This window comes from Thermobia domestica, chromosome 16 (assembly GCF_964235325.1).
Source record: "Thermobia domestica chromosome 16, izTheDome1.hap1.1, whole genome shotgun sequence".
Classification (NCBI taxonomy): domain Eukaryota; kingdom Metazoa; phylum Arthropoda; class Insecta; order Zygentoma; family Lepismatidae; genus Thermobia; species Thermobia domestica.
This window is the reverse complement of record NC_137469.1, coordinates 78,471,617-78,486,424: the sequence shown is the minus strand read 5'-3', so window position 1 is coordinate 78,486,424 and position 14,808 is coordinate 78,471,617. Positions and strand designations below refer to the sequence as shown.

General features: G+C 34.2%; 1 protein-coding gene across 1 annotated transcript in view; it reads right to left on the bottom strand.

Moving 5' to 3' along the window:
• Positions 1–14,808, bottom strand: part of ca (RCC1 and BTB domain containing protein claret) — a 153,956-nt gene that overhangs the window by 128,939 nt on the left and 10,209 nt on the right. The window contains exons 2-4 of the mRNA XM_081742650.1: positions 13,996–14,178; positions 10,055–10,194; positions 3,468–3,775 (exon numbers count right to left, since the gene is read on the bottom strand). Coding sequence (XP_081598776.1) covers positions 3,468–3,775; positions 10,055–10,194; positions 13,996–14,138 — 591 coding nt within the window. The 5' untranslated portion in view covers positions 14,139–14,178. The remainder of the gene's footprint in view (positions 1–3,467; positions 3,776–10,054; positions 10,195–13,995; positions 14,179–14,808) is intronic.

The window sequence follows — 14,808 nt, the reverse complement described above, 5'->3', positions numbered from 1 at the left end:
CATAGCCTGTTGAAGAAGCATACCTTGGAATCACTATAGTATGTGTCTTTGGAAAAGTCTGGAAAGAAGTATTACTACAAGTCTAAAACTATCCCCAACATATCATTCTTCAGCTTTTCGCTGATACAAAATCCAACGTCGCCAATCTTACATTCTAATACTCTGTGATAGACAAGTGCCGGCTCTTCAACTGGATTAATTTCCTACTTTCTGCTTACTTGCTTACCCGGCATTTCGTTAATAACTGTGATGTTAAGATGCTGCATCAAAATTTGAACGTGAGTATTTCTTCTGTGAGAAATGAAGTTAAGTCTTTCGCGTGGTGCATTTGTCTTTGTACTGTGAAAAAAAGCAAAGCTTCATGCGTACTGTATCCCAAATTAAGTGGCCTGGCCGAGACAACTATTAATGTTTTGCGGAAGTCCGGTCATTCCGGACTATACCTCGTTTCCAGACAAAGCGTCGTTTCATACGTCAGCATGCATTAATTCTCCAAGTTCTATTGGGGCAAGTGAAAATCCTAACGCGATACAGGAAGAGACCCTGTATTTTAAGAATATTGATGTTCGATGTATGATGTCCTGGTGCGAGTACTTAATCGCATCTTTTTTGATACAACTATAGTAACTTCTTTGTAACTCAACTGGACGAAAAGGAGCTTCCCATTGCATACGGCATTTATCTACTTCTAGGGAATTCGACTTTTTCGTAGACGCACATGTAGTAGTAGATACCCAACTTTTTAGGGAATCCGCCATTTTATTAACGAATGGAGGAAATCAATTTTTAACACACTAATTCCTCTGTAAGTGTGAATTCAGTGATACACAAAGAGTGATAAGAGGTTATGACTATATTTCCAACAGGATAATGCGACGTCCCACACATCATACGCCAGTATGGCCTAAAATTGGTCCTTTTTCGGCAGCAACATTATTTTGAAGGGTGCTCATCCGATCTGCTATCCCCTGATTACTCTCCATGTGGATATCAGAAAGAGACAGTATACGCGAACTGTAAATCACAGGTGCCTTGAAAGCCAGCATCAATGAAGTAATTCAAACAGTGACAGCGGATATACTACAAAGGACTTTCAAAATATGGTGCACCAAATTCGATATTACTTGGACACAAATAGTGCCCTTTTCCAGCAAATATTACAATGCCATCACATTTCTTACAAAATGAAGAAAGCCCGCTTCAAATTGCTGCAATCTCTTTATTAGTGCCAAAATTATTAAAAGAAACGCCGAATTGACACACAGAAAGTGAAAAAGTGCATGACTGGACCGAGACTCGAACTCGGGAACTTCGGCGTACCTTGCCGATGCATTAACCACTACACTACCCAGTTCGCTTCCTTAATAGCCATACACTCTCTCACTCTTGAGTTCGGTGTTCTTTCACTCAGACCACATGGTTTGTACTACAAATTCCTGTTGCTTGGACAATCCAGTGTCAACATTTAGAACATCTCTTATAGTTGTATGGTTGTAGTATATTAACGAATGGATGAAACCCAACCGATTTTTAACACACCAATTCCTCTAGGTGCGAATTCAGTTACAGACCACCGAATTTAAAAGCGAGAGAGATTATGACTGTTCAGGAAGTGGACTCAATAGCGTAGTAGTTAACATACCGGCACCGTACGCCGAAGATCCCAGATTCGAGACCCGATCCAGTCATATCCTTTATCACTCTTTGTGTATCACTAAATTCGCAATTATAGAGGAATTAGTGTGTTAAAAATTGGTTGTTTCCTCCATTCGTTAGTAAAATGGCGGATTCTCTAAAAAGTTGGGAATGTCTACGGAAAAAAGTCAAATTCCCTAGAAGTAGATAAATGCCGTATGCAATTATAGACATGAAAGTCGTCTTCTTCCGCAAGTACTGATACTACGATAAAGGAGAAACAGTTATACTTAGTTCCAGCAAGGAAATAAACTGTAATCAGAAAGAGTCATAGTACAACAGATGATATTCTAGTAGTATTAGCACTGATAGAGGCCAAATAAGTATATTAGTGTAAGTTACTCTTTTGTAAGCTGTTCACTGCAACGCGTTTAGATTCAGTGAAGACCCTGAAGGTTGTTAATGCCACTAAACCAAGCGATTTCGAAAAAGCTTACAAAGCTATCGATAATACCTATAATAAGCCAGTGAGAATATTTGACTGTTTATCTGTACAAATACGTTAAGAATTAAGAAGATTATCGAACAGAGTTTCTCCAAAACTTTTCATAAATGTAACCGAACATGTGTTTCTATCTCTGAACTAAGGAAACGACGAGTTAAATAAATATAGACGAAGAACATTTTACCCATCTTCATTCTGTAGATGGCATCGGTTTTTTTTTTTTTTTTTTTTTTTTTTTTTTTTTTTTTTTTTTTTTTTTTTTTCAAAAGACGACACTGTAAGGTAAGATAGAAGAGCTTAATTTGACGAGCAAGGAAACAGGGTTGAAAATGAATACAGAAAAAAAAAAAAAAAAAAAACTAACAAAATCACAAATCTTGAGTAGTCTCCAGACTACATCATGAAGTATGGTGAGATGTATGTTAAGAATTACCCGTAAAGATAGGAAAAATTACATAAATTTGAAAAACGACACGAGTGACAATTTTATTGCGAAAATAATGGTACGAAAGTGGTAATGGTCCATATACATACATACATATATATATATATATATATATATATATATATATATATATATATATATATATATATATATATATATAGGAAGAAAAATGATGATCGGTGGACAAAAATCCTGACTGTGTAATAAGATACGTCAAGACACCTATGAAATACTTTCATACATAGCCACGTAACAAAACCATGAAGCAACGAGGAGTAACATGGAAAAAGTATTCAGAACAGATGGTTATAGAGAAGATATTATGGGAAATTAAAGAAATATTGAATTTACTACTGGAATTTACCGTATATACATTTTTTACAGAATCATGACTAGCAGGATTAGCAATTTTTGATAAAACTCCATCTAATCTAGCCTAAATTTGCATAACTCAAATCTAAGAAGCACCTTGAATTTGGAAGCAAAAAAATTGACAAAAAAGTGCGTCTTAAAATCGTGTAAATACGGTATATATAAATCCGTTATGTGCACTGAGTCTACCTCCCTTCGTATCCACAGTCTTTGGTTCGATTCCTAATGGACGAACGATTTTTTGGTGTTAACCTAGTACAGTGAGGCAATTGAGAAATTGCTGAAATAAAATAAAATAATCTTTAAAAAACTACAAATAATAATCGATATGGTGCCCACGTATAACTTAGTTGAACATTCGCCATCTAGCATTACGATGATTGTAATTACACACAACTATATAGTTGCTGAAAGTAAGGTTTTATAGGCTCTAGCATCTTTCATATATATATATAAAATAACTAGAAATAATATTTACAGAAAAGAAAGTGATACTTCAGTTCCACTTACAAGAAGAAATATGGAGTCTAAGCTATTATCTTGACACAGCTGAAGAGAAGAAATGCCTTTATTTATATATGTGCTTCCTACTTCTGTGCCTGTCGCAAGGTTAACAAATGTAATCTCTCCGGAGTCACTGCCAATAACAGCTAGGTATTGGAGATCCAATGTTTGCCACCAAATCACACTGGAAGGAACAGGGCGTTTACCAGACGATGGAAACGCCGTAATATCATCTATAGGCCATTTGTGGTCCGTCGCAGCTTTAGAGTCTACTAGAAAGAGTGCAGGGACAATAAACACTGATGCATCTTGTCCTACAAGAAAGAAAACAAATTCATAAAAGTGAGCAAAAAATTCAGGATAACATTCATGCTATTATAGTACAGAAGCAACCGTTAATATCGCAGCATTATAATTGTAAATAGGTATAGAAATACTATAATAAAATATTTTATATACAATATTTTCAAAAGATGTTGTTCTTCAGAAATCCAAAATAATTAATGAAAATAACGCACAGTCATTATTAATGATATAATATGATGCATATTAATAATAAAATTTTAAAAATTGTACTTATGTAAGCATCCAAATGGTAAAACGGAAATTTGACGCTACGTTACAATGACTAATTGTCTTTTTCATACATGTTTTGTATCAAAAAATTATGCTGCTTATAGAATTACATATTTTTATTAGTTTCCTCTACTGTAGAGAAAATGTTGATGTTCCTTGAATCACGTTACTAAAATTATATTTGTGTTAGAACCTGAAACCACTGCATTTTTAAAACAGGTAGAAGTTGAAATTGCAAATAAGAGTTTCATTTTGCAGCGAAGTGATTTCATTAAGGTTCAAGCACAGACATACTTCGTGTCGACTCGTAGTATTTTATATTATACACAAAAATAACGCAGAATAAGAAGTGTTTTTATGAAGTCATTTAATACAACATAGGAGTTTGTTGGGTTGTTCTTTTCGGAGAAATGCTAGGAAGAGGATGGAGTTGTTTTTGACCAGGCATTTTAATAGCACTGATTCAAGTAACATTAACATTTTCTCTACAATAGACAAAACTGATAAAAATACTTAGTTCTACAAGCGTTATAATTTCTTAATACAACATGTATGAAGATGACAATTAGACATTGAAATTAAGTGTCAAATTGCCGTTTTATCATTTGGATACTTACGTAAGCAAAATTTTATTTTTTATTAATGTGTAGACATGTTTTTGAAAAATGAACCACCATATTTCTTCTGATAATTCGCTACTTGTACTTCTCAGGATTTGAAGAAATTGTCAGAACACACGCATTTGTTTACTATAATCTTAATTGAAAATAAGAGTATATAAGAAGATCTAAAAGGCTTTCTTTTTATAAAATCACATAGATTATAGTCGTTCGCTTAAAATTTAAACAATGAATTTGCGATCAACTGTATTTCTAGATGATTGCAAAAGTTATTGATTTAAATGCCATATACTATTATAATAGTAAACAGAAACATATTAATAAATATGCCCTTTCAGAAAGTTAGGAAACATCTTAAAAACAAAATTTGTTTCCAGTTTTTATCAGAAACTTAAAGGGAAAATATGTTATGTGTTGTTGCATAACTTCTGGAAATCATATTTGATGCTGCATCAAAGTGTGAAGTAACATTACTCATTTGCCATCACTAACGGAGAAAAGGTAGTTCTTAAATATTAAGTTCTAGAAAACTGCCACGTATGCTTAATTAACACTTCACACTCTTATACCCAACTTGCTTTACAAAAAATACTGCTCAAGTACCACTGGATTCTTAGACAGATATTTAGATAGAATCCTATTAGTTCATAAGTGATCCCTTGAAGAATCGACTACTATATGTCACATTGTTTTGGGCTATGCTGCTTCAGAGTTTATTTTCTGTCGTTTTGGAGAACTTGTAGCACTGAAATGACACATTTTCTGCCTTGTGTTTACTAGATTCTACTTTTCTTCCTTTCGAGATTCCCTCATGATGGCTATCTCGGTTGTTTGTTGCCATCATATACAGGATTGAATTTGTTCTGCCAAATCGGTCATTTAACTGTCCATGGATCTTTTCAAAGAACAAAAGAGAGGGGAAAAATCTGAAACAGCTAGGACATGGAATACTGTGTCACTGTTTGTTGATGGATTCGTTAGTCATTCCGAATTGACTTGTCAAATGTTTCTGACAGTGGCTGGTTGAAGGCTGCAGCAGTTCCAAGTTTACAGAGACGACGCCAATCATTGAGGTTTACTAGACCTTCCTTCAAAATACTGTATCACCAGGCAATGCTGCTGCGGTTCATGCATTCAGTATCATACACTCCCACTACTTCTTTGCGAATTTCAACCAGCAATCTGTTCACACTACAAAAATTTCACTACATTCAGGCCTCCCACCAGGGCATTAAAAAATATAGGACAGTTTGGTTTATACAACAGAATATTATGCTCTGAAGCAGATATATATATATATATATATATATATATATATATATATATATATATATATATATATATATATATATATATAAATGAATTATAAGAAAAGGCCACCTTTCACCCCAATGGGCAACTGGTAACAAGATTTAGATTAATACAGAATAACAGTATATATAACCTTTTACGTTTTGAACTTAGTAGACCTGCTGTATTAGTTTGAAAAAAAAAAAAGAAGAAAAAAAAAGAAAAAAAGAAATTGATTGAAATAAATGACTTAATTTACTGATTAAAAGAAAAATTCTTGAGGTCTGAGTTGCCCATGCCTTTCTCTCGATACACCATTATTATACTCACACATTTTTACTTTTACATTTTAAAGGTGCATCTTTTTTTATAAAGTTTATGTTTTAAAGCTATTGTCAAAGACTTTGTATTTTAATAAGTCTTCTCCAAAATCAATGCAAATGAACTGTGCTGCCCTCTTTGGAGTCCTTTTAAACTATATGTTTGTGACCAATCCTTTCGACAATGAGATCTCGGAAACTACAGGCTCTAGAAAGATGACGTTTTCACTAATCGATTGCAAATTTCATGTAGATTGTCCAGTTCTAATTGAATACTTAAAAAAACATGGCCACTATTTCTTTATTACATTTTTATGGGTACACTGGAAGTGTTGAAATTAAAAAAAAAAAAAAAAAAAAAAAACTAAAGCATCACATCCTATGCATTATATATTCCAACACGACATTGTTGTATTTAGGGGTTGTATATGTCTCAGGCGTTTGATTCATGGCCAAATAATAATGAAAAAGGAAGGATAACCATATCTCCAGTTTTGCCCAATGAACACTATATATAACTTATAATTATAATTAATTGTATATGTAATGTATTTGCTTATTACATACTGCATGCAAGAAGAAAGAAAACACTGGTCATACATGAATTAGAAACTCCAAACGGAAGTAGGATCTAATCTTGCAAACGGTGCGAGATATTGAGAAAAAATAATCGAAAAAAAAAAAAGAAAACCTGCCCTTTATGATACCCCTTGCCGATTTTTTATGAAGACGTCTTTCACTTGTGTCTGTAGAAGAACATGTACAGATGTGAGGAATGACAAGGAGATTCATGCTTATATGTGAATGATGCGCTGTGTAGAGCGCAGGTTCAGCTAGTAATGAACTCGAAAACACTTGTACACGTGTTAATTTTGAGACACCTTCGTCATGGCATTTTTAAGTCTTGTTTTCAGCCTCAATCTGGGCTTGTGCAGCTGGCACGTTATCCATGAACTGATGCTTTATTACTTCCTGAAGCCGAATGTTTCTCTCTGATGCTTAATTTTTCAGCTTCACGAACTTTAACACACATGTTTTCCTCTATTCCTTCTTTGGCACTCACTTTTGTCTTTTCTGTGATCTTATGCTCACTTTCTTGTTATTCTAAGTTTTTTTTTTTTTTCTGTCCATATCTTCACGATACTTCTTATGTGCTCCTTTGTAGTACATCAACATTTCTTTACTGATATTAATTTCATTTACATTTTCACCGACTGCGTCTTTAGTCATGTGTAGATTCAGAGGGATTCATTCAATCCTTGTCTCTCGGATGGCATCACGTTCTTATTTGTCGAGAAACCACGTTCAACAGACGATTGCCCGTGTGAAAGTGTTAATACTGCTTTCACAAGTTTAGTAATTGCTGGATACTTTGGTTTCCTTGTATTATTTTTCAACAGCATTACTTTGTTCCACTACACGTCAATACTACAAACAAAAGAAAAGTCATCGTGTATACTCGGATCACTCATATAAATTCGCCACTCGTCTACAGTCTTGTCAATTGCCTGACTGGTCAAAATCGAAGGAACACAAGACGCTAATCGTTTCAAAGATTATAATATCTTATCCTGTTCTTGCTTTGTATGCTAACAATAGGATGCAAAATCTGGGTATGTTTCAAAATCCAGTTGTTTAGTGGCAGCCTTTGTTGAAGGTAATTTATTGCTGTTATGAAGAAAATTTTTGCATTTATTGTGAGTAACCGCTGTTGCACTTTATCGACTTCTTTCAATGCTAAAAGTGCGCCTTCACCGACATCAATTTTATCATCTGGCAGTAGATTTTTTCCTTCTTTCACTTTCGTATTCAGAAGATCAGATCCAGATTTTTCATTGTACAGATCAAATTTTAGAAATCTTGCCATTATTCTTTGAAGTAGCTCACCTAATTCATCATGCAAAATGTGGATAAGTGGTTCCTGTTTTTGCATAATCATAAGGAATTTATCAAAGTGCCTACACTAATAACAAAGTGTACGAATGCAAATATGGCAGGAGAATCTCAAGTTCTGACAGATTCTCTTGTAGCGTTCTGACTATAATGAAATTTGATTTTGCTTGGGAAGGAAATTAAAGAAATATTCTGTCAGTGCTGGCCACAGAGAGAGAATTCAAGAGCAACCAAGATTTTCATCATTTTCTGTTTTCCAGGGCGTTTTCATGACACACTTTTATTTCCAGGTTTTCCAAGACGCGTGAGAACCCTGCATATTATGTACAGTAATACTGGACGGCATTGAAGTTGGTGAATACCAACACACAATGCTTAAAATCAAAATACACACTGCTGAAAGAAAATGCTAATACAGCTAGCGTTATAAGAAAGTGGAGCATGGCGAGGTTTCTCAGCTAAGCTTCACTGGGGAAGAATAAGCACATAGGAAACAAAGAAAGAAAAAAAAAAGAGTGGACATGGGAGGATAGAAAAAAGCAAATAAAAAAAATAATAGTGAGTATTAGTGACTAGTCTCTCAGAAAAAAAATGCTAAGACACGTTTAGCATATTGCTAATACAGGGTGTCTACTAAAATTCCAAAATGAAATTTCGTGACTTTCGTGACCTTTTTTTTACCAAATCATAAAATTTCCTAACATTTTTAAGAGCGAATTTGCGTGCGAATTAGGTCGAATTTTCATCCATGCGATAGAAACGTATTTTGCTTGCGATTTGGTAGCGTGTAAAGCCGATCATAAGACATTTTTGGTGGTGAATTTTGACGTTTTATAGAACAAAATTTTCCAATCTGTACTTACATTTGTACAGTTTTAAAAAATCGTGACCCAAAAGCTAAATTTCGTGACATTTGTGACTTTCGTGCCCGATAGACACCCTGTAATATGAAGCAATTTAAATCATCACTGGAACTAACCTTGGTTTGTATTTTTAATAATTCAATCACTGAAAAATACAGAAAATATAGGACAAGATTGAAATATAGGACAAATATACACAAATTCCCAAAATATAGGAAAATAGGACAGCTGGGAGCCCTGTACATTTCACTGTTCTTGCTTTGCAGGCCGCACTAAAATACGCAGTATTGTTATGACGTTGACCATTTCTTCGACCACAGCAAGAAAGACCATACATTAGATCCATCTCTAGTGTAAACTCTAAACCAGCGTTTCTCAAACTGTTATCCTTGAGATCTGCCCTTATGATCCTCTTAGAATGATAGTCTAAAGAAGAAATGAAACTCAGCACATAAAACCTTCATTACAAATGGCAGATGTCTATGCAGTTTCGAAAGCTTCACTTCTAATGGGCAGAAGAGGGGCTATTCTTATTTCGGATTTTGTATCAACAAAATGCATTATGTGAGGGAAAAACTCAGCCGTTTGACACAAATTTTTAAATATAGTTAACACTTGAATCGAGCTTGTAGTTTATATAGATGAATTATATTATTCAGAGCTGAGAAACTAAAATGTATTTTCTTCTACCAACACCAATATAAAATTAAGGGAATTTTAACGAATACTATTTTAAAAATATGAGTATACAAATATATGCTTAAAAAAAAAAACATGCAAAGAAAAAAAAAACTTTACTTTCGATATGGGCAAGAATAGGGTGATCCGAAGAACACTATACCTAAAATAAGTGCCCCACTTGAAATGAATTTAAAAATCGCTCCTCTAAACTAATCGTCTGTCAACTCGCAACCTGCTATTTATACCTTGCAGAGGAGAAAGTTGAATTACTTTTCGATTTTCCCTCTAGCTTCTTTAAATGTTAAAAGTACACCAAACCATTCTCCAACGAAGAAATTAAGTACACTTACCAGCAACAAGAAGCCACGTCCCGGACGGATCAAAACCCAACGCCACAATCTGTTTATCTGAATTAAGAAACCATGGTACTTGTTTTACAGTAGGAAGCTCCTTGTCTCCAGTTGAATAATATAGCAGTAAGTCGCCTGATCTGAAATCAAATCAATTCCAAATAACATTAAGTTCGAAGTCAGTAATATATGGATCTAGAACAAAGAAATAATAGCGCACGCATATGACAATCTAAATATGAAGTATTTCAATATCATTTTCTCACAAAAACACTACTAACAAATAACGAAACTTTTCGATCACAATTGAATTGTTATCAGAGCATATGCTACAGCAGAAAAAGGAAAACCGTTCGATCTTTCGGTAGCCGGTAACATGTAATGGTGTCACAATCAAGAACGTAATTAACAGTGGCAGCACTTACTGTTGAATTTGGTTGCAGTCCATGAAAAAATATGAAATAACCTATTAGCTATGGGTAGTAGATTGAGCGAATGAATTTTCCTATTGAAGTGAATAATTAGATTCTCTGTAACGAATATACTACGGATTCCGAACACACTGCCAAAATGTACAAATTTTATCCACTCAGTGCGTTTTACGGCTAGAAATCAAGAATTATCTACACACGAATTCATTGTTATGTTTTCTATAGGCATAAATGAAAGTATACCTATTCTATTAGATTACACTTATTACACCGCTAGTTAACACAGATGGCAGTATAATGTACTAGCAGTATGGTAGAGATATTTATGAATTCGTGATTACACATTGTACGTAATTACATGCCTATCATACAATGATGAACATGACCTCTAATCAAATAGCAAGAAAGCGAGAGTTCTGTATACATGTTTCAACGAATCAATTAAAAATTTGACTATTTTGGAAGATATCAAAAAAAAAAAAAAAAAAAAAAAAAAAGCTTAGATAACTATCGGATCCAATTACGTACGTAGTTTTCAATGGACACGAAGATCATAACGATGTTATAATAACTTGATATCTTAAACCGTTCCGGAAATACGAAAAACACTGGTAAAGATTGCTATACTCTCAAACTGGCGTATTTGTGGGAACTTTCTATTGTAACATAAGTTCTCACAATTACATAATTCTAAGCAGTGTTCTACGTTTTTACTATATCTCCGGAACAGTTTCAGGTATCAAATTGCTGTAAACCGCATTATGATCTTTACACCTATTGAAGATCATCTTTTTTGATTACATGATATTTAAGCAGTTTTTCAACATAAAGCATTTTGAAAAAAAAATAAGAAGAAGAAGAAGAAGAAGAAAAATTATCAATCCCTTGCAACTTAGTTTTTATTCATTCGAAACACGTCGTATCATGATCATAATATTTGAAACTAAGATACTGTTGATAATTATTGACCCGTCAATCTCACTTGCTTTATTACTGTTTTTTTAGAGGCATCCAAAATTTGGGTTTCTGATACTGCAGTGACCTTAATTTCCCCTCTTTGAAAATCAGAAAAGTCGCCTACCTTGCTCTATCGCAGTCTGATCAGTCCACTCCACACTGTCGTCCTATTGCTCCTCATGTAGTATCGAGTGAACTTCGCGTTTTTAAAAGCTATTTTCAAAGGTTTACTACATAAATATGAAAGTCCATGTTATGATAGTTTTATTACAATACTACACTACTGTGTCTAAGATAAATTCATGGTAGGAAGAGAATGTGAAAGAATTTATGAAAGAATGTTAAAATGTTAAGTTCGGATGCCCCCAGGATTGAAAATATTTTGGATTCATATAGGAAAAGGAAATCTTTCAGTGTTACGTACCACGTTACGCCGGCTAGGCTAAAGGAGACGGTAATGATCAGAAATGAGTGCAATTGTGGTATGAATAAAGTGGTAGGAAACGGGAGAACAGCGTAAAAACCAACGCACCGGTGTTTGTCCACCACAAAGTTCACTTGGCGCGAGTTGGATCGAACCAGGGACCCCACGCACTAGAGGTGAACGTTCTACCACTGACCCACCGCGCGAGTTGAAAAAGGGAAGGGGAGGAGATAGATTCTTTTCCTACTTGAACTTCATTGTGAAACTTGTCCCGTTGGTAATGGAGGGCGCTGAAGAAAGCGAGAGAGAGAGAGAGAGAGAGAGAGAGAGAGAGAGAGAGAGAAATGCAACTCAAAGCACTGTCTAACTGAACTTTCTCGTAAATTTAGTAGTGCGGCGTATACTCGAGATTTACATTTTTCTATAATCTCGTGTCAAAAGTTTAGGTGTGCAAATACGGTATATCTATTTATCTATCTATCTATCTATCTATATATATATATATATATATATATATATATATATATATATAATATTTCAGATAAAATGCTTAGTGCTTACAAATCACAGTGGAGAAAAAAAGTGTCAGAAAAATATGTCGGAAGGCGTGCATCGAATGAAGAATTTCGCTTGCCCCACAGAACCTTCTACTATGGGATCCTGAGGAATCACTCGAAAACTTTAAGCAGTAATTCATCTGATACGTCATTGAAAGGATAATCAAAACAACTTTAGTATAGCAAAGTTATTAGTATGGAGTACTGTACGGTGTCTCAAAAAATAGCAATATTTTGAAACTGTTGCTCCCTGGTGTGTTTCTGATTCATTTTGGTGTGAAATAAAAATATATGAAATTTGAAGTCTCTAGGTTAATGTTTGAGTTTGCCCCTAAGGGTCCAAAATTTTGAAAAAATAGCCAAAAATGCAATTATGGATTGTTTCTGAAGTTTTCATAAACATATTTCTACAGCTTAAAATATGCATTGTAATATTATTTTATATTTTCAGATCAGTATTGTATCTGATATGGACCGACAAGAGTGGACATGTAGCCCTGAAGTTTAGGCCTAAACAAGCGTGTCAAACTTGTTCATATTGTAATGAAGAAAAGGAAAGCAATGACACTGAACTATCTGTGTTGAGAAGACGGGCATCGTGGACTGTGTGTTTTTCTTAGGATTTGAATATAGTTAGTGAATTGCATTTTTACCGTGTTTTACCATGAACTCTAGTGATAAACCAAAAGTCCGTTCTGAATCAAGTGTGTGGCTTCTTGGAAGTGTGGTGGAAAAATTACCCTTATCTTAAATTGCAACAAAAGGTGATGTGTAAAGACGTTTCTGTTATATATATATATATATATATATATATATAATCAAAGAAAATAATTTCAAAAAGGGTAAACACGCGAGTAGCAATGGAGCGATTGCCGATGTAATTGCTGAACAAATTTCAGAGCAGTGACTAAAAGCGAGAATATCCACTCAACGAAAATGTAAAATCAAATGTAAAGTGATTGCTCTTTTTGATCAGTACAGATCTCTGCAAAAACATAAGGGTTCAAGCTCTAACCTGGATAAGGAAAAGGATTTTTTTTTTTTTTTTTTTTTTTGACAAATTCCTTAGAAAACTTGTTTTCCATTATTTTGTGAATAATGTATCAGATGACATATCTTGCCAGTTAAAAATTATCAAGTCACTCCTCAGTACCCCATAATGACTTGTGAGCAACTGGAACGCTCCATTCGATGTGCCTCCTGACAATTATCGCCCTTTTAGCTTCAGTTGTTTGTGTTTATAAGCACAGTCATTTCATCTGAAACACCATATCTTACGCTTCCGGGGTCCTGGATGGACGTCACAGGAACAAATGTATTTTTTCTGTTTCTTTTGCTCAATAATAATAATAATAATAATAATAATAATAATAATAATAATAATAATAATAATAATAATAATAATAACACCAATTCATTTAGTTAATTCTTATTTTTAATGATTAATAATGAAAAATCACTAAATGAAGTTAAATGGTAAATAAGATTTTCTAAAATATTCTGTAGTTTATTTTTTCAGTTTACTAAAAACATCTATGGAACACAACAGAGTTAAATTACCTACACACTTACCCTAAAGCAAGAGCAATCAACTGTCTGCATCCTACTTCACTCAAAGCAGATAGTTTTATGTCCCCAACGGAGAAAACACATTGCAGATCAAATAAATTATTCTCTTTATCCGTGACAGACTCATGGTCACTTCCTAAAACCATATTCGAGTAAGCCGTGATTAATCCATTGGTGCTCAATTTTCTGAAAGAAGATAAATATAACAATTATGTTCAATAAGGAAAACACGCTTACATATACGCTAATTAAAAATGAATTTTTTCAGTTTAACGTCCCATGATTATGCCTATTAGGCTAAGGGAGACGATAATTAAGGCAATTGAATAATGATGGATGAATTGGTGGAATGAGAAAGTGGGATGGGAGTACCCGGATAAAACGAACGGACACGATGTGTTCACCACAAACTTACTAAAGTCTTTCCAGCCTTAGAACAGAGTAGAAGTAAACAAAGCGAAATGTATTACTCCGCGGCTCACACGTGCTTCTGCACACGATCTTGCTGTTCACGTCAAGATCGTAATGCTTACTTACTGTCGTCGCATAATTTCCAAAGTGTAAGGCTATGGTTGGTTGAAAATAACACTGACACTGACCACTGCTATGTTGGAAATATGTATTTTCTTAAATGGTTATATAAACTCCTCTTTTGTCTTTTATAACATAAGACGAAGATGGATTATTGTCATTCATCGTCAGTATAAAACTGCATTCTACAATTTCAAATGAGCGGAGTCGGCGCGGGAACGCATATGCATGCGCAGTAAATACTATATGTCCAAAGGTGAGGTTGAAATAAAGCCACATTTGTTG